General features: G+C 38.3%; 1 protein-coding gene across 1 annotated transcript in view; it reads right to left on the reverse strand.

The window, feature by feature from the left end:
- LOC150076124 (uncharacterized) overlaps positions 1-21,379 on the reverse strand; it is an 81,795-nt gene that overhangs the window by 8,220 nt on the left and 52,196 nt on the right. The window contains exon 6 of the mRNA XM_090387101.1: positions 4,089-4,232. Coding sequence (XP_090243227.1) covers positions 4,089-4,232 — 144 coding nt within the window. The remainder of the gene's footprint in view (positions 1-4,088; positions 4,233-21,379) is intronic.

Consider the following 21,379-nt stretch of genomic DNA (forward strand, 5'->3'; position numbering starts at 1 on the left):
GGATTGGCGCATAAACGTCGTTTTTTTTTGTTGTTCTAAATCATGAATTATTACTAGTTACTAACGCGCCATAAATGTAATTCGCAGTGGACATTAACTAACTTGTTTCACTATATACAGTATCTGATTTTTATTTTTGATCAGTTTCTTGAAATATCTGAAGCGCTTATATTACTAAGATAGCGGGACACCATTCAACACTAATACTATTTTAAAAGTTTTTCCTAATGCCTTAGTAGTAACTTCATCTTAGTAGTAACATGGACCCAATTTCAGCGAAGTCCGGACGGTCTGTGTCAGCCAAATCCTCTGCTTGCACCTTCACGATGGTGGAACTTTTAGTAATCCTGGGTATAACCTCCATGCACGAGCACACGTTGGGTGACCACCCAGGTGTGAACCAACGTAAGCAGGGGTCGAGGTGTGGCGCCCACGCCACATGGAAGAATGCCGCCCCTCTGTGTTACCAGGCAATACTAGGTGGTAGATGACTCTCATCAACCGGTGCAATACCACCACTTTGCTTATTGGAGGCTTGAAGTGGTGGAACCCATGTTTAGTCTCCACAGCTAAGTTCCGGTCAACCCTCCCCCATCTCTTCCATCATGCAGTATGACCGAAGACTTTTGAGGTTATGATGAACATCGTGGCGAGATCCAATATTCCTTACATTTCGAGGGTGCAGCTCTAAAACGGTGTTCGCAGGCCGGCCGCTAGTTAGTACACCGGACCGAACCTATTGGTAACTCTCTAGGAGGCTTCCGGATCAGCTAGTGTATAATCTTGCTACCTCTACCCTGCCAGATAGTGACTGGAGGGAGTCCGAGTAGTGTTTATACGGGGGCATTGTCGAGGCCACATTATGTCAAGGATCTCGGTACATTCTTACCATGTGTACGCCATATCCAAAAATTTCATTACTTCATACAGCATGTCCCACCCACTTTTTCTTACTATTGAATACACCATGAATTGTCAAACTAATAGAGCAAGCTCATCTGCGAAAAGATATAAACCTCCCAAGCACTTCCTAATTCATTTCACAAATATACGTGGTCTCAATTCTAATCTCAACGATGTCCATTTCCACTTGCAGCCTGACAAACCCCATGTACCTTTTCTGACAGAATCTCAGTTATCGGTTGATTCAACTACTGCTCATCTTAGTTGCCCAAACTATTTTCTGTATGATTCCTTTCGCCTCAAAGGTGGTACTTGTGCATGTGTCCGTTCCGATATTTCCTGTCAGAGACTTGATAATTTGGAACCTTCTCTAGCTTAAAATCTCTCTCTACCTCATTGTGTCAAATTCATCTGTTGTCTCCACCGTTCTCCCAACTCCATTAATCACTTTGAGCTCTTTGACTTCCTTTCTTTGCTACTTGACTTTCTCCAGTCCAACTTTCCTAGCAGTGAGGTAATGTTCCTTGGTGATTTTAATATTCACAACTCCAGCTGGCTTCCGTTTTCTAGTCACACCGACCCAGCTGGTCGATATGCTGAGGCTTTTGCAATTACCAATGACCTTGCACAGATTGTTCATTTACCTACAAAAATACCGGATAATCCTAACCATACAGCCAACACGCTTGATCTTTTTCTCACAAACAACCCTTCTAAGTACATGGGCGAAGTGAGAGGTCCTTTAAGCACCTCAAATCACTACTTGGTGATTATCTCTTCTCCAATGGAGCCTTTATCTCATGGCTATTCCCAACCTAGCATTGTTTGGCATTACAAGAATGCAAAATGGGATGACCTACGAGATTTCTTTTCTTCTTTTCCTTGGTCGGATTACTGTTTCAAAACTCCCGATGTCAACGTTTGCTCAGATCGTGTCAGTAAAATTATTCTTGCAGGAATGGAATCCTTTATCCCACACTGCACTTTAAAATCTCGTCCTTTATCTAAACCTTGGTTTTTGCAATAAATGTGCTAAGGCTGTTCAAGGGAAGAACATATCCTAATTAGCTCGTTTCTAATTTTTCAGTTTCATTTTCTGCCTACACCAAAGCTCGCAACAATTGTAAAGCAATCATTAATCAGTCCAAACTAGATTTTGAACAGGCTAAGAGTAGAAAACTTGCTTGTTGCCCTAATTAGCCAAGCATTCTAGTTCCTTGCCAAAGCTATTGGCCGCAACTTTTGCCCATCTCTGCTCCCACCTCTGTTCAAACCAGGTGGTTCTGTTGTCACTTCAGCCAAGGATAAAGCTGACCTGCTAGCATCCCATTTTTCTTCCAACTCATGTATTAATGATATTGGTAAAACACCTCCCACCATTCCCAACACCCTCCATTCAGTGCCTCCTGTGGTCTTCCGTCAAAAGGATGTCAGAAGGATTTTGACGAATCTTGTGCTAAGAAAGTTCCAGTTCCCGATGGCATTTCTCCACTTGTTCTCAAAACCTGTGCTCCTGAACTTACTCCTGCTTTGCCGCCTTTTTTTATTCCAAAGATGTTTTTCCTTGTGCTTAGAAATTTGCTCATATACAGCCAGTTCCTAAACAGGGTGACAAATCCCTCCCATCCAATTATCGTCCCATTGTAATTACTTCTACTCTTTCTAAAGTAATGGAGAAATCAATTAACCGCCAACTCTTAAACTACCTTGAAACCTTCGGTCTGATCATCGATCGCGAGTATGGATTCCGTCAGTGTCGATCCACTGGTGATATTCTGGCTTATGTTACCCATTTATGGACAAATTCAATTGAAATGCTAGTGAAACTCAAGCAGTTGCTCTTGACATTTCAAAGGCTTTCGATCGTGTTTGGCATATAGGTCTTCTAAACAAGCTTCCATCTTATGGTTTGCCAACTGTTTTTAGTAATTGGTTATCCAGTTTTCTCTCTGATCGCTCACTGAGGGTGATGGTAGATGGCTCTCTGTCTTCTAACTTCTCCACTAATGCCGGTGTCCCCCAAGGTTCAGTTCTTTCCCCCACTCTTTTCCTCTTGTATATTAATGACCTTCTTCCATTGACTGGAAATCCTATCCATAGTTTTGCCGATGATAGCACATTGCATTGAACTTTCCATTTTGAGAAACCTTGCCCTGCTCAATCAGCTTCAACTTCTCGAAAATCTGCTACCAATTCCTTAAATGCCGATCTTCAGGTAATTCTCCAGTGGGACAAAAACAACTTAGTTGATTTCAACCCTTGTAAAACTCAGTCTTGTCTTATATCTCGCAAAAAGGATTCTTCTGCTCCTATGCTTATCTTTAGTGACACTCCGATTTCTAGGCAAAATGATATATCTCTTTTGGGGATTACCCTGACTTCTAATCTCTCTTGGCACAAGCACATTACAAATATTGCTTCCTCTGCATCTAAAAAACTTGGTTTTCTCTTTTGCTCTCGGCGTTACTTTTCTTCCAAACAGCTGCTCACTCTGTGTAAATCGCAAATCCACCCTGCCATGGAATATTGTTCCCACATCTGTGGTGGTGTCCCCAAAACCTCTCTCACGCTTCTTGATTCCAGAAGAGGGCAGTTAGATTGATTCATCTCTAACAGAGTCTCTCCACTCGCTGTCTCAGAGACGTACTGTTTCTGCTGCATGCCCCTTCTACAGATTCTTCCATGGGCACTGTTCTTCTGAATTGGTTTCTATAATTCCCGCTCTCTCTTTCAAAACAGTCCGAACACGTGCCGCCAACATCCATTTACTGTACAACTTCAAACCCACAGAACCAACTTTTCATCTTCCTCATTTATTCATTCAACTGCCGTTTTCTGGAACAACCTTCCTTCTTACGTATTTCCGGAAAATTACAATCTACAGAAGTTCAAGTCCAATGTCAACAAATATCTTCTTTCGTCTTCTCAACCTCCAACCCAAGCACGGTACTAAGTACTATAGGTTCTAATACCTCTCGTGTCTGGGGTTTACAAAAAAAAAAAAAAAAAAAAAAAAAAAACAGCTTAAATAACACGGCAAGTAACTGATTTATTTTGCCTGATTGCAAATGGACTAATTTTCTGTAGAGAAATGAACAAAAATCTCAATTGATAACTGAATTGAAAACTGGAAAACGAAAAATAAAACTTTGTTTCCAATATATTTTAATTTGTTCCTCGCTTACCCGCAATTTGATTGAGTAAAACGACAATAGTTGAGATAGATGCGCCTATCGGAGCCACAGACAGGATCGTATATCGAGGTGCACGTGGAAGGACATTCAGGAGCTTCAACACATTTCTCCATTGGTACTACAGAAACTTCTCTCCTACAGTATTAAAAATCAGACAAAGAAAAGTGCATTAATAAATAATGAATGCGTATGGAATTATTGAAAAGAGCATTAAAAATACAGTACTCTTCTCTTTTAAGCTTTAAATAAAGGACTGCGCTTAAAAAATAACCCTTCACTAGTGAATATTTTTCTAGAAAAATTATTATTCATAACGTTAAAAAACTATCATTGCAGGTCCTAATGGAATACCAGTCATGCTGTTTAAATTCTTAGACCATGACAAAGCTTTTAAATCTGTTTATCCCCTTCTAAATTACTGTCATATGGAGTTCTACCACTTTTACGTAACTGTACATTCAGTTATTGAACAACAGGTCAGCAAAAGTTGTTCTCCAAAGGGCTTCATCCCTCACTGTTTTATCTTCTTGCGGAATGCTACAAAGCTCGCATCTGAGTCCTCCACTGCGCCTTATATTTCAATGACATCGCAACAGCGCCTCAAACTTCGATGCGTATGTTTTTCAGTCTTGTCTCAAATTCATCTCATTTATTTGAATTGTTCACTGTGCTACAGTGAACAATTCAAATAAATCTCAAACAAAAACAATGTCCTTAAATACAAGTAAGTGCAAGTTATGCCAGTTTTATTCCAGAAGTTCTATCCCAGTTTTATGCCATTCAGGAAGAGGTCGAGTTGTTAATCACTTCAAGGATCTTGGTGTTACCATGCGACATGTTCTTTATCCATCGGCCCATATAAATATCCTTATTCCCAAAGCTTTTGGGCGTCTTATGTCTCATTAAATACATTACTCTGCATTCAGTAGTGAGGCTGCTATTGTGAACATTTTCAAGCAACAAATTTTATTTATCGTTGTCTATTGTGCAATTATTTGGTCTCCTTCTCCGAAATGTTTAGGATCTACTAGTACGTATTCAAATAAAATTGATTCGTTTCTTCTCTTTCAAGAAACACATCCAGTTCCATCTCAGAGATGCTCTGTGAAAGAGGTTTCGTTTAATTCCTTCTAATTTATCACGTAATCTTGATGTGAAAAAAATCTTGCTATCCATGTCCGAGCCCGACTAACTGATCCACGGAGTGAAAAGAGACCATATAATTCCTAATGTCATTGCTATGATTCGAACCCGGGTCTTTTCCATTCGGTGTCGGGAGGACGGTGATTAAACCACTGTGCTACCGCGAACAAAGTCCATGGTTAGCCGTTTCATCGTTTTCCATCTATCGACTCGCACAAGGCGGGAGATAGTCTAGGTTCACCATGAGCACAGATGAGCCCACCACTGGCCCAGCGATTGCTGCTCTGTCCACTCTAGAAACACCGTCCGAACACTATCCGTCCACTGTGGGAACAGCTTTCTTACAACACTCTGCGAACAGCACACAAGATTCGCAGTTTCTGCAATACCGCTACCCTCCAACTGGTGCCCGAAAAGTATTCCTTTTTCAAAGTCTGCCAGATCACGTCCCTGGTCTAGGTTGATCAAGTACTTAGTATGGTCCACATGCAAAGTGTAGTATCACAGTCGAATTGCCGTCCTCTCCACATTGGGTGGAAAAGACCTGAGTTCGAGTCCCGTCGATGACAAGGAATTTTTACGGGCCTTTTTCCACAACGTGCCTGAGTTAGTCGGCCTCAGGCGAGGACCGCATGGCTTTTTCTCCCGGAAACTCGGCTTTTTGTCCAGCAAACAGAAAAATCGACCACAGAACACACGCAATTTACAGACAGTATACACAGAGCACTATGGTCTTAGTCGTTGATGCTCCTAAACCCCACAACAACACCAAGTAATTAGCCTATCTATTCGAATATTTGCATTTTTTTCATCTCCTGCACAGAAGTCGTTTTACTGTTTACCATTCATGATCAAGCGACTCGTTAAAGGATTATTCAACTTTGATTTTTTCCACCTTTTGTATATATTTCCTTTTTTGTTTCTTTTCAGGAGCTGATGCGTAGATAAATTCTAGTTTCGTTTTTTTTAAAAAAAAGATGTGAACAATTGAATTTGGTTGGGAGGTGGGGGAAAGGTGTGGTTTCACCAGTTCAAAGCGAATGCAGATAGCCTTCGGTGTTTTGTCCTTAATTTAAGTACCGGTTTTCCTCAAAGACCAGAAACTAAATGAAGAGATGGGAGTATTCTCTACGTGAACGTAAACGTCACGCACCTAGAAGGAAATCGTAAACACCGTCAAGGTTTTAATATATATATTTCTCCCTCTTGTTTTATTTTATTATTACTATTATTTTTTAATATTTGATTTGACCTTCTTGAACATAAAGCCATATACATTTGAACATGGCCGAATCTGGTAGGCAGCAACTATCCATCTGTTTTTTTTTTTTTCCCTTTGGTTTAATAACCTACCGATGACCTTGAGAGGGATTAAACTCGATTATCTAGCAAATTACAGCAAAGTAGGTCACTTAATATACCCCTTAGTAAAACAGATGGCCAATTTTAATCGACTTTCAGATCTTTACCGAATAAATCTTATTTCATATTAACAACGCCAAAATTTAAAAGAAAGAAGTTCGGATTAATCTTTGGGACTAAAATTTCTTCCCATCCTTATAGCTGTCTGTTTACACCGCATGTAAAATGTCATGTTACATTGAATTGTAACACCTAAGTCTTTTTCACCTTTAACCACTTTTAGCTCCTCTCCCCACTAGCTTACATGTGACTCCACGATTTCTGTTCCTAAATATATAATTTTACATTTAGAATTATTAAACTTTAATTGCCAGTTTACGGACTACGTATGCAATTGATTGAAGTCTTTTTGAAGCAGCGTAACCTGGCTCTAATTGCCCACCTTCAAATCATCAAGAAACTTGAACATCTTTCCTTGGATGTCCTCACGAATATCATTTATGAAAATAAACATTTATTATTTTAATGCAGAATAATCAATTTGTTATTATATGCTTTGTTATTATATAACAAAGCAAAACCTGTATATTAACAAACAAAAATTAAAAGAAAACAAACATGTGTGTGGGCATCAACCATTTTTGTTTTAAAATGGCTTTATTGGCTTTGGTGTTAATTCTGGAATATAAACAGAAAATTTATAACGGTCAGCTGTTGCTTGCTCTTGTTAAAAGTAGTAGTAGTAGTAATAGTGGCATGTGATGCAAGAAAGAAAGCGTATGAACTTATGCAGCATCAGCCAAAAAAAAATTACACAACCATTCCCTCTAAATGTTTGTCCAGTTCCTCCTTAAATTTATTTAACCTGTCAACTTCCACAACGACAGATGGAAGTTTGTTCCAGCAATTAACCACCCACTGGCTAAACGTAAATTTCCGCACATCTATTCTACATCTGTCTTTTCTTAATTTGAATTAATGCCCCCTTAGGTTCGTAATCTGAACAAGTGGGAGAATCCCACCAGAATTCAGCGCGCTCAATCCATTCAAGGCCTTATACACCTCGATCAGATCACCTCCCAGGTGCCTAGTCTCCAGCCGCTGCAATTTACAGAACTTAAGCCTCTCTTGGTAAGAGGATCCCTTCATTCCCCTCACCAATCTTGTTGCCCTTCTCTGTACACACTCAAGCAAATCCACATCCTTCCTAAAATGAGGCCTCCAGACCTGTACGCAGTACTCAATGTGTGGCCTGACAAGTGCCTTATACAAAGGTATAATCACTTCCTTGTCTCTTCTAGCAAAATTCCTATATATCATTGACAAGATTCCACGACCTGCCGTGGCAACCCGTCTGCACTGCTCAGCGAACTCCATATTTGACTGCACAATTACCACACAGCTGGTACGTTTCTCTTGGGTTATTGCTACCCATATGCAGTACTTTGCATTTGTCAATGTTAAACTTCAGTTGCCACTTCTCAGCCCATCTACCCAACTTTTCCAGATCCTGTTGTAGTGGCACACTGCCATTAACATCATTAATAACCCTGCCAACCTTTGTATCATCTGCAAACTTTGATACTAAGCCCGATATACCTTCATCAATATCATTGATAAATATACAAAACAACAGTGGACCCAACACCGAACCCTGTGGGAATCCACTAATAACATTAGTCCACGAAGAGCAGCACCCATTGATTACCACCCTCTGTCTTCTCCCACTTAACCATCCTTTTATCCATTGTAGCAACTTATCCTTAATACCATTCTGCTCCAATTTGTACAACAGTCTTCCATGCGCAACAGTATCAAAAGCTTTCCTGAAATCCAAATATATGATATCAAAATACTTTTTTGCATCCAGTTCCTTTGTAACCACATCATAATATCCTCTCAAATTGGCCAGACCAGACTTCTCCTTAACAAACCCATGCTGTGTCTGAATTATTGCTGCAGTCTTGTCTAGATGATCCTGCAATGCATCTTTAACCAGTGACTCCATTATTTTACCCGGAACAGAAGTTAAACTAACTGGTCTGTAATTACTCGTGTCACCCTTCGATCCCCCTTTGTAAATTGGGGATACATTTGCACATCTCCAGTCCGTCGGAACCTCCCCTGAGTCCAAGGATGCTCTCATAATTATGGCTAAGGGTTTGCTTAGTTGCTTTGCCGCCTCCTTTAATATAACTGGATAGATCCCATCCACCCCAGGTGCCTTTCTTATGTTTAACTTCAACAATTTCTCGTCCACTTTGCTCTCAGTTATTACAAAATCATCAAGCACCCTGCTACAATTTGATAACCTTCTGCCATTTGCAAACCCTAATAATTCCTCATGTGTGAATGTAGATGCAAAATACTCATTCAGTTTGTATGCTATCTGAGCAGGATCATCAACAGTCGAACCATCGATGTCAAGTGGACCAATCAGATTCATCCCCTTCCTTTTAGAGTTTATATAAGTAAAGAAATCCTTGCTGTTTTTTCTTAGCATCTTTTGCCAAAGATTTCTCGTAATCTACCTTCGCCTGCCTAACCTCCTTTGTGACTTGATTACAGACTAGCTTATATCTGCCATAGGCTTCTGTGTCGCCTGATTCTTTATATGCATCCCATACATTTTTCTTCTCTGCCACGAGTCTCATTAGTTCATTTGAAAAATATTTGAACAATATTTCTTAATAGGTATGAAATTTTTAGTAGCATTCACGATTAATTCCCGGAATGCTTCCCACATAAAATTTACTGTTGGTAACATCGTCAGTTGATCGACTGTGCAGAATTTAAAAACTGTCTGAGACCACTGTAGTCACCTTTACGGAAGCAAAAATCCTTCCCTTTACCCTTGATGTTAGTTACATCTCTAAGTAATTTCCTTATCAGTACAATGTGATCACTGCCACCTAGTGGTTCCTTTATCTGCCAATTCGTAATACACGAATGATCACTGCTGATAACCAGATCAAGAGTATTACTTTCTCTGGTTGCCTCTCGAACATGCTGCTGCAGAAAACAATCATCCAATAAATCCACAAAAGTCTGACTAGTGTGTGAGTGACCGACCCACAAGTTTCAGTCAATATCTGGGAAGTTAAAATCCCCCATTATAAGACATTCCGATTTACTAGCTCGCTCTATTTCTCTGTACTCATCAGAGTCATTAGGCCTATAACACACTCCCACTCTTATTTTTCCTTTCTAAGTGCTTATGTCACACTAAACTGACTGAACAGTGCACTGTTCATCTATATCAACTGGATGCACTTCTTTTTATTTTATGTTTTTATTAATTAACAGCATAATCCATCTTTCCTTCCTATCTTGTCTATCCTTTCTGTACACATTGTACTCCCCATATTCTAATTCTGCATTCCTAATATCTATGTGACACCACCTCTGTGATATCCCAACAATATCCCCCTTTGATGTCTTAACCAACACGTCAAATTCGTCAAATTTATTTACTATACTTCTAGAATTGGTATACATGCACCTATTCCTATTCCTAGTTACCCTGACACATCCCATATACCCACATGTTTCACGATGACTGCCACCAGTCCCTGAAATCCTCAGCACCCCTCGCTCCAGGTCGCTGCTTATTCTAATAGAAGCAATGCAAGAATCACCTTCACCTCTGTCTGCAGCTACTTTTAACCTTTTAGTCTGTGAATCCCCCCCCCCCAGCTAGCAGAATTTTTTCGACCCACCTAACACTGCCTCGATAGCATCAGCAAATATTTTTGCACCCTTTCTATTTAAGTGTATCCCATCCCAATAGAAGCAGTCTCTCCTGTTAACAAGTACAGTCCAGGCTGAAAAAAATTCTACCCCTTGAGCCTTGCACAGTCTTTCCAGGGCCGAATTGATCGACAAGGTTCTCATCATATACTCCCTCCTATCGTGTCTGGGCAGAATTGCAGACACTTTCAAATTCAACCCTAATTCACTGCTTTTTTTCAACATTAACCTGTACTTTTTAAGTAAATCTGCAGATCTCCTACTCTTTAGGGACAGGATAATTTGGAATACTATTAGTAGTAGCAATTGGTAATGAATTTTGATTAAAAGGTGGTGATTAATATAAATATCAGTATAAAGTTTTGCGAACAGCGAGTTTACGCTTAAATTTAACAGTATTGATTTCATTAAAGGAGCAGTTCATATGTGGCATCTCTCGTTAAACTGTAGGAGAAACGCCACATATCACTACGTGGTCTAATACATCCCACATAAATTTAAACGTTATTTACACACTTAATTCATCGTTAATATCAATACTTAAAAAAAAGTTAAAACTAAATAATTTAAGCAAAACATTATAGCAATCGATTTATATGAATACAAATTAAAATATTAAAAATTTCCACATTAAAACTTACCTACTTATCTAGAAATCGACTGTCTGAAAAGCAACACTTCTTGAAGACGGAAATAAAGTTTATAATACTGTAATATACTTTTCAAGGTCTAACTGAAACAATGGGACAACTAATACCACGTCCTGGCTTAAATCAGAGGTAAAATTCCTGTGGAATTATATCTGTACAGGAATCATAAATATAATGCCTGCGACATCCTTCTGCATGTATCTTAAACATTATATTTACAGGGCTGGACAAAATAATGGAACACCAATGATAAGAGTACAGATATCTGCAAATATAGTGTTGGGTCACCATTTACTTTTAAAATAACTTGTGTTCTACGTAGAATAGATTCAAATAAATCTTGAACCGTCTTAAGAGGCATATTGGCCCATTTTTTATGGAGAAACGTTTCAAGGTAATTTAATGTTGAAAGTGGAGGAAATCTGCATCTCATTCTCCTCTTGGAATATTCAAACAGTGACTGACACTTAAGTCTAGCGATTGTGTAGACCACGGAATATGCTTAGTCCTATTTTCATGCTCCTCAAACGAAGATTGGACAAGTCTGGCAGTATGTATTGAAGCATTATCATCCGTCGCTCAGAATTTCAAGGAAATCGGTGAAAATAATTCGCCAATTCAGGGTGATGATAAGACCTAATGCATATCAAGATATTGCTGTCCAAACCATCGTTGATCGTCATCCTCCTCCTCCTCCATGTTTGATGGTTGGCACAAGACAGTGTGAATGATTCGTTTCCTTTGGCATTCGCCAAACGTGCACGCTCCCTGACATGGAAAAAGTGTAAATGATGATTCGACTGAAAATATGACGTGTTTCCAATCATGAAGTGTCCAGTTTTTTGCTCCATACACCATTGTATCCTCTTTCTAGCATTACTATCAGTAACGAGTGGCTTGGCAGTAGTGGATCTACCATAAATTTCAGCTTTATGAAGTTATCACCGAACTGTTTTGATAGAAACGGGAATGGTGAGACTCACATTAAGTTCTGCAGTTATTTTTCAGGTGGGATTCAATTCTTTTCAGTGTGCGTGGAGGTCTCTTTCAGTCAGCTTCGATTTTCAGCCACAATTTGTCCCATCAGATTTTGTTTTTTCGTACTTGGTGAGATTCGGCTTCGCTTTTGATACAGTTTGCTGTTGATACATCAAACAAATCAACAGTTTTAGTCACCCATGCCCCTACTAAACGTGCACCAACAATTTGATCTCTTTAGAATTCAGATATGTCGCTAATTTTCTTCGAGTACCTTTTTTTTTCACCTCTAAAGAAACATTATTAGCTTTTATCGTCTTTCCTTTACAGTATTACCTTCAAGATATAAAAGAAAATCATCACTATGTATTCATAAATACATTATACAGCCATTACCAAAACTACTACTTTCATATCAGGTATTCCCATTATTTTGTTAACCCCCTGTATTTCGCCAGTGAAATGTTTCAGAGGCTCTAACTTGTTCAATCAGCTGTTATAGATCTCAGTTCTCGCGGGCAGCATAGTAATTAAAATCACCGTTTTTCCCACACGTTATGGATAGGTCCGGGTTCAAATACTTTCATTGGGCATAGTGCGTTTGTGGACATTTTCACTCCATGGCTGAGTTAGTCGTGTCAGGCAAGGATGGAAAAGTAAATTCCTTCCAGAAACTCGGATTTTTCTGTCCAGAAAAACAGGAAAACCGGCCAGAGAACACACGCAATTTGGGTAACACATGGTAGATGAGGTTGTTCTCTGCTGATACTAATACGACAAATCTCTTTTACAAAATGGGAATTGTTTCGAAATAATTTTTCGATTTTTAGCCACCAATAATTCATTTTGGTAAAAAAAACCAAAACCCCCCCAAAAATAAATACATAACAGCATCCATTAAAGACCAGTACTTCTCAAAGATGGTAACATAGAAACAAAAAAAGTCTTGTAAGCAACGTACTGCAAACTGAAATTTAACTAAATATCATAAATATTTTTTTTCTTGGTTAGTGGGCCAGTCCTGGTTTCATTCGCTTTCAGGATACACAGTTTTAAAAATGATTGATACAGCGCCGTAGGGTATTTGTATGATAACTCTCATGACATGTGTAATGATGGCCAAAGACTTCGAGAAACCTTGCGTTCTATAAGGAGATGTCCTCACTTCCATACTTTTTATTCCTTTTCCTTTTAGCTGTATGCTGGTTTAACTAAGTTCGTGTTTCCTTTAAAAAGCATAAGGAGGAAAAGCGTTCAGAGTAATCCTTGACAATTTTAAAACCTTGTGAAGATAGATATCCCATGTCTTCTACGTTCGCAGTGGGCAGATCTTAAATTCTTTCCAATACCTCGACCCAAATTATGACAGTGGAAACTATGTTTACTAGCAAGGATTATCTATCTTTTTTTGTACATATTTACAATGCAAATAAAAAACTGATTAAAGAAATATATATTTTTAAAAAAGGTGAAGATACTCTAATATTTTATTAGACGTATTAGACTTTTTCAACACCAGGTATTCTTCAACGTCTTTAATAATCGCTGCTCTTTGGATTAGTTTTAAGAATCTTGGGGGATCGTGCTTTACAAAGGGTAACAAATATTCGTCTCCTTAAAAATTCACCTTTAGGTAATGCTGTGCTTTAAACCAGGCTGTTTTTATCTCTTTTAGATCATATATTTCATCTGTACTGTTACTTACACAGTAATATCGTAAGAAACCTTCTTCTTCTTTGTCTTCGCCTTTTCCCACGTTATATAAATAAATAAATAAATTTTCTGTTTATACTCCGGCACGACAACCAAGTCAGTAGAGTTTACAATAAATCGTCAATACAAATATTTATCGTATTTAGTAGTCACGGGCTTGAATCCCGGTCCACTCAAGGAACGCGTGCTATGCACTCTCGCTCCTGACCACTGGGCTACGTCAGGCCTTCATGGGGTCGGCATTCAATGTTCCCATTTTAACACTTACATTCTCTTCTTCTCCTATAGCTGGACTAACTTCTTTAACCGGAACACATCTATTCTTTGGTTTTGGCATAGTTTTTACGACCGGATGCCCTTCCTAACGTCAACCCTCACCATTTATCCGGGTTTGGGATTTAAGCTGCCGATCTACTAAACTTGATGCAGCCATATAAATGGAGTAGCGCTTAATCAGTGGTGAAGCTTCCTCGTGATGTCACAATTTAATAATTTTACGCATTTATGCCGAATTTCTAGTCACCATTGAACAAGCAGGTGGCACTGCTGTATTTCTTTTATCTCCTGGATACATCCAAATAGCTGGCTCGGTAGAATTACTGTGACCTTGAAAATACCAATAATGTATAACTCAGCAACACGTGGGTATTTTTAAATACAATTTGGTATCCAGAAAACTTCTACGTCAAAGCTATCAGGTAGCACAACTATTCTACTAAGAATTCCCAGTGGCTGATTATAGTTCCTTAAAATTTAATGACCTTGAAATTTCCTATGTTTTCCTATACCCGAGAATAATAATGATAGCCATTTTAAAAAAAGTTCAGAGTCGGAAAAATAAAACCACCTTTAGGTCCCAAATCTTAACCTATCACTCACCCACACTTATTTTATCTAAAATATAACTTCTTTTTGAGCAACACTCCCGAAAACCTTCTTTATTAATCAATTTTAATAGCGCACTAATTTAGCTAGCATACAGCTGGTGCCACCAGCGCCACAATTTGCAAACAATACGTTTGATAATAAATAAGAATTATTATTATTTATATATTATTATTAAGTATATATATTGTTAATTACTTTACCAACTTCATTAAAAATTAATTAATGTTCAATTAAGTAATTTGAAATACACCAGAATATACTCAAAAACTGTTTGAACTAACTTTGACAGCATGGAACCATCAACCAATCTTTGCTTACAAAAAGAAAGAGAAAACAAAGTGTAGGTAAACTAAATACCAGTTCAGAAAATTTAACTGATAATAATTAAATTCTGATTGAACTTTATATTTAGACTGAGATATGCAAAAAAAAAACCTATCACGCAGAAATATTATACTCATAGACGTAATTGTGGCAACTTTACAAAATCTAAAGATTGGTGCCACCTGGTGTAATTCTGTTGTCATCAATAGTCACGTAAAACCACAGTTGACTGATATTAGTGCATTTCAAGGAAGTTAATAATTGTTAAATGCTGTAAGTGACCTAAGTCAGTCTGTCAACTGGACCTAATTATCCTCAAAAACCGGTTTGGTTCTAGTTATAATTATACTAAATAATAAGCGTAATTTCCTTTATTTCTGCAAATCAAAATCAAGTTTTAGACTTTACTTCAAGGTAATAAATGTACTGAAACCATAGGACATTTATAACAGTCATCATTAGGGATCGTGATTTAAAATTTGTGCGAAAGTGTTATGAGCCCTTGCGGATAACACAGTTGATGGAATCGCTGTCCTCTCCACACTGGGTGAAAAAGACTCGAGTTGGGATGACGTCAGGAATTTTTATGGGCCTTTTTCACAACGTGGCTGAGTTAGTTAGTTTCAGGCGTGGGTGGCGTGGTTTTTCCTCCCGGAAATTCAAGTTTTTTGTTCAGCAAACAGGCAAATCGACTGCAGAACACAAAATAAAGCTTTAATAAGATTAGCATATGACACAGTTTAGGGTAACTAGGTGTTTATAAGAAACTTAAATAGCTTGGGATTTTTCGGCTATCTGAATTGCAAAACAAAAGTCGGGATCTTTGCTCTTTTAATGGAGGGACGGTTTTGTCCTTGGGGAAAACTAATGATGGGCATAATATATCATATCGTTCGAGTGATTCATTCGATTATAGCAAATCATTTGATTATTTTATTCAATTATGCCCATCACTAGAGAAAATGATAGGATTTCCATCACATCATTACTTAACATCCTGAAGAACTACTTCAGGATCTCCGATAACCTCTTCACTGTACTCAGATAAAAATAACGGGAAAGATTTCATCCTTTTGGAGTGCGTATAATTACAAAAGAAATATTTGTGTACACAAATCTGGGCTACCTCTCGCGATCAGATCTGTCCTGGTGGATGATGATACTGCTGTGAGGTACAACCATTATTGCTGCGGCTGGAGACGATGCTTTAGTGCATTTCATTAAAATTTCCGTGGGGTTTACGCTCCAGTTCTACCTTCCTTTTTTCTTTCGCGTTTCAGATTTCTTTAAAGGTATGTTGCTACTTCCAGAAACCAGTCCTAGGCATCATTACTTTCAATTTGAAAGCCCCTGTACCAGACAAACCAAATATGTAGTTCTCTCCCTTCATATTACAGTAAACTCTGCAAAATCTGGCACTTTGCAATGCGCAACTGTATAATTGTTTGTGTAACAAACAGATGGCTTCCCAAAAAGGTTAATTGGGCATTTCTTTAAAAGCTGGGACTGCTATAACAGCGTGATTCAGGAAAAACAGGTCTCTCATTACACTGCAGGTAGCTCTACTGACACGCTCTGACAAAACAGCTGTAAAGAAGTTGCTTGATGAGCGGCTTGCGATATACATAATGAAAGTTGAACGTAGTTAAAGCCATCTGTTAAAGGTAGTGCAATACCAGGGTAATTCAACGTATTATCCATTCAGTTTAAATCCTGTTGCCTGCAAAAACAAATGAAAGGACACGATAAAGATTATAAATGTTTATAGATGTAAATAAACCCAGTTGTTGGCGCTTGTTGAAATTTTTTGTCGAACTCCCTACCAATAAAAGGAAAGTATACAGCCGTTATTACTAAATATGCCTTCTCTGTTAGCATTCTTCATTCGGCAGTATAAAATTACACACCTGGAGCGTATCTGAGGTACAGAATTTTCTTAAACCCCTAATGGTGTCGGTTCTTTAGAGTACTTTAAAAACGGTACCTCATAAAGTAGGATTAAGGGTAATTTAGGATTATGCAAAGCAGCTCCACTTTGCAATTAGTGCCAGTTTCTCGTTCTATTAGATTTATAAATTAAAACCTGCATTCAAACGCTACTACGTGCATATCTATAGATATACAATCCGGTAGTAAATGAACTTAATCCTCCATCACCGAATGAACCTACTGGGCCTACATTGCTGATCGAATGAAGCGACTTAGTTCAACTATTTATTATCAGCAAGCTAAATCTGAGTGCCAGTTACGAAAAATGAAACAAAGTCCATTGACTGCTTTATCTATATCTTAAACATCGAGGGTTTTTTACCTCCTTTTTGCTTTCAACGATATTCTTGCATGCAGTTTAAGTTGATTCAAGGACCGTAAGAATTATTGACTAGGCATGACGAAAATTTCCAAACGTTTCTAACGACAACGGAAATAATTTTTAAGACTTACGATATACTGTTTTTGAAGCAGTTTGTTTTACAGACTTCTGATCGTTTCTTCGAAGATTTAAGAATCAGTCAATAATTCTTAAAGGGCATTGTTTGTAAATACAGCGGTGCGCTTTGAGAATCTTAAGAAAAAAGGAAAAACAAAAGAAAACGAATAACGAGTTTGAAGGAGGAATCGTGTTAAGTTAATTAGAGGTGTTGAAATTGAGTTTATGAAGCATGTACGGTTATAAGAGATACCTTTTTTACTGATTCCGAAAGGCCATTATACGTAAAACGCACACCCACTATTTATTGTTCATTACTGGAAAATCCTGTAATATAAGGTCACTTCCTAGTCTAGTATCAAGGTCTACCAGTTGTTTGTTGACACCTTCCTGCCACCATATTACCAGTATTCTACTACAATAACCACGAATAAGAATATAGTTGGAGTCAGTAATTACAGCCCGGCAGTTGCTGTGGTTTTTCAGTTAAAGGGATTAAACAAATTTTCAAAACAATCACATTATTTCCTGCTGTACATTTTGATCGCTGTATTTCTTAATCTTTCGATAAAATAAAGTTAGCTACAGTAGTTTGAACATCAATAACAACATCAATAGTTTGAACATCAATAATAACAATAAGAACATCAATCAACTTAAACACTTAATAAATACTTAATGTCAAATGTCTTATTATTATTATTATTTTATTTATTTTTTTTTTGCCTTTATTGTTCTTTATTGATTCAATACAGTTCGATGTCAAAAAAAACTGAAGTGAATTGTAAGTTGCTATTAAATAAAAATATGATTATCTGTTTAATATCATTATTGTAAATATCTAGAAAATTTGTATAAAATTGTACGCTGTATATTCAAAATATTTGTACACTCTCCTAGCCCCCTTTCCGTACAGGGGGTGAACTTTGTGTAAATAATAATAATAATAATAATGTCTTAATGAAGTGTTATTAATAGATTCTGTAAAAAGCAACGCAGATGTATGACAAATTCAAAGTTATGACAACATTATAAGGAACGTGGTGAATTTCTATAAAAAAACAATTTTAACTTTAGAAACATAAAACAGAAATATCGTAGAAGGGGGTGGAATTCTGTGATTTCTCTTTCTCTAGTGAACCATGGTTGCTAATTTCCTCCCAATGGATCATCTTGCAAAACAACACGTTGAATCCAGAGGTAGTGCCAAGAGGCCAACGATTTTTATAAATAAGCTGAGATTGTCTTAAAACTGATTAGCAATATGCTGTTATTGAACCATGTGAAACATGCCCTTATCCCTTTAATATCGAGCAAAGGGACCACTTCCGTGATGGGCCGAAATTTGAAGCTGCTATGGTAATATCATTGGGTGGAGGGGGGTAACTACACTGCTCGTAAAAATTAATAGAACATAAAATTTGGTATGGGGGGGGAGTACAATAGAATAACGAGGAAATGAGGAGACAGCGAGAAACATCGAACAGATATAAGGGACATTTAGTAGCAGAATATGGTATAAGAATGGTATAAAAATTACCAAAGTAATTTACTATTACCATGAATTTCAAATGCCGTCGACGACGCGAGGAACTTTAATGGGTGCTTTTCACTCCGTGGATGAGTTAGCCGGTCTCAGGCGTAGATGGCAAGGTTTAGGTTTTTTTCGTCCAGCAAAACATCGACCAGAGAACGCACGCAATTTACAGCCATAATACATATACGGGTATGTGTAAGAAATTATGAGTATTCCTAATATAATAATTTGAATTACCATGAATAATTCTTTGGTAATTCATGTTATAAGAATTACCAATAACGTCACATTACAGAAGTCGATACAAGGTGCTCGAAAATATGGTCATATGACCTCAGTACGGTGTATTATCCACTCCAACGGCTAAACAGATCTCACAGCGGCGAACCTTCCCGATAAGGGTGCTTACACGCGGAACGCAGTAACCGCTTAACTGGAACCAGCAGGGATCTGCAGGTGAAGCTTCTCACTGACTACGAACACAATAAAATCAGTTGACCAGTGCAAAATTTTACCTCATCGCATAAAAAGAAGTTGCACTGGTCAACTGCTTTCTCTGTGTTCATAACCAGTGAGAAGCTTCAGCTTTATGTCCCTGCAGGTTTCCGGTAAGTGGCTATCTGAGTTCTACGTGTAAGCACCCTAAGGGTTTATAAGTTTCTGTGGAAACAAATTCCATTCTTCCACCAGCGCACAACTTAGCTCATCAAGTGACCCTGGGGGGTGGCTGTCGGCGTGTAATGCGGTACCCAAGGGCGTCTCACACGTGTTCGATCGGATTTATGTTTGCTGATCGTGATGGCCACTGCAGTTGTTGGATATCTTTAATTTCAAGAGTTTCCTCCAACATTTGAGCCCTGTGTGCAGTGGCGTTGTCATGCATAAACAGAAAATCTGGGCCAACCACACACCTGAAAAGTCGCACAAAAGGTTTGAGGATCTATTCTCGGCACTTCTTCGCAGTTACGGTAACCTTATCAAACACATCAAGAGGAGTTCGGCCGTTGATCATTACTCTGCCCCACACGAGAACATTCCTAGTTGTCTCCAGATGGAATAACATATAGAATATGTTTGTAGGCTAAAATGGAACTCAGAGAACGGAGCTGTACCACTGTGTCTTATGTAGGGCGAGTTACACCACTGTGTCTTATGTAGGGCGAGTTACATCACTATTACACCACTGTGTCTTATGTAGGGCAAGTTACACCACGAGTTACACCACTGTGTCTTATGTAGGGCGAGTTACATCACTATTACACCACGAGTTACATCACTGTGTCTTATGTAGGGCGAGTCCTGAACACAACGTCATGGAACAGGAGCAGTGATTTACGATGTCCAGATTCAGTCTTTCGTTTGTTACCCACCCTCTTCTGTGTGGGTGACAGTGCTGTAGTCGTAAAATTATCACAAGGTATACTCACTGAACATTACGAAAAGCAGACAGTATATTGTGCGTATCAGACTTATTAATCGAATTCCAGATGATATATATATATATATATATATATATATATACTGCATATTTGCTTACTTATATATACGACATATATATTAAACATAATAAAATCAATAATAATAGAGTATTGCCTAAGAATCAAATTCTGATAAATTTACTTTTTAATTTTTAGTAAATATTTTAATATTTGTTTTTTCAACTATAAACAACAAGTTATACGCTTATCTTGTAGAAGTAGTAGTAGTAGTGGCAAGAAAGCAAATGTATGAGCTTATGCAGCATCAGCCAAAAAAAAAAAAAAAAACATCACACCATTCCCTCCAAATGCCTGTCCAGTTCCTCCTTAAATTTATTCAACCTATCAACTTCCACAACGACAGATGGAAGTTTGTTCCAGCAATTAACCACCTGCTGGCTAAAGGCAAATTTCCGCACATCTATTCCACATTTGTGCCTTCTTAATTTGAATTTATGCCTCCTTTGGTTCGTAATCTGAACAAGTGGAAGGATCCCATCAGAATTCAGCGTGCTGAACCCATTCAAGGCCTTATACACCTCAATCCGATCACCGCGCAGGTGCCTAGTCTCCAGCCACTGCAATTCGCAGAACTTAAGCCTCTCTTGATAAGAGGATCCCTTCATTCCCCTCACCAATCTTGTTGCCCTTCTCTGTACACACTCAAGCAAATCTACATCCTTCCTAAAATGAGCCCTCCAGACCTGTACGCAGTACTCAAGGCGTGGCCTGACCATTGCCTTATACAGAGGGATAATCACCTCCTTTTCCCTGCTAGCAAAATTCCTATATATCATTGACAAAACCCCATGACCTGCCCTGGCAGCCTGTCTGCATTGCTCAGAAAACTTCATATCTGCCGGCACAATTACTCCCAGGTTTTTTTCATTTTCTACCACCTTAAGTGTAGTACCACACAGTTGGTACGTTTCTCTGGGATTACTCTACCCATATGCAGCACTTTGCATTTGTCAAGGTTAAACTTCAGTTGCCACTTCTTAGCCCATCTGCCCAAATTATCTAGATCCTGT

This window comes from Mastigoproctus giganteus, chromosome 13 (assembly GCF_048544385.1).
Source record: "Mastigoproctus giganteus isolate SK-2022 chromosome 13, ASM4854438v1, whole genome shotgun sequence".
NCBI lineage: Eukaryota > Metazoa > Arthropoda > Arachnida > Uropygi > Thelyphonidae > Mastigoproctus > Mastigoproctus giganteus.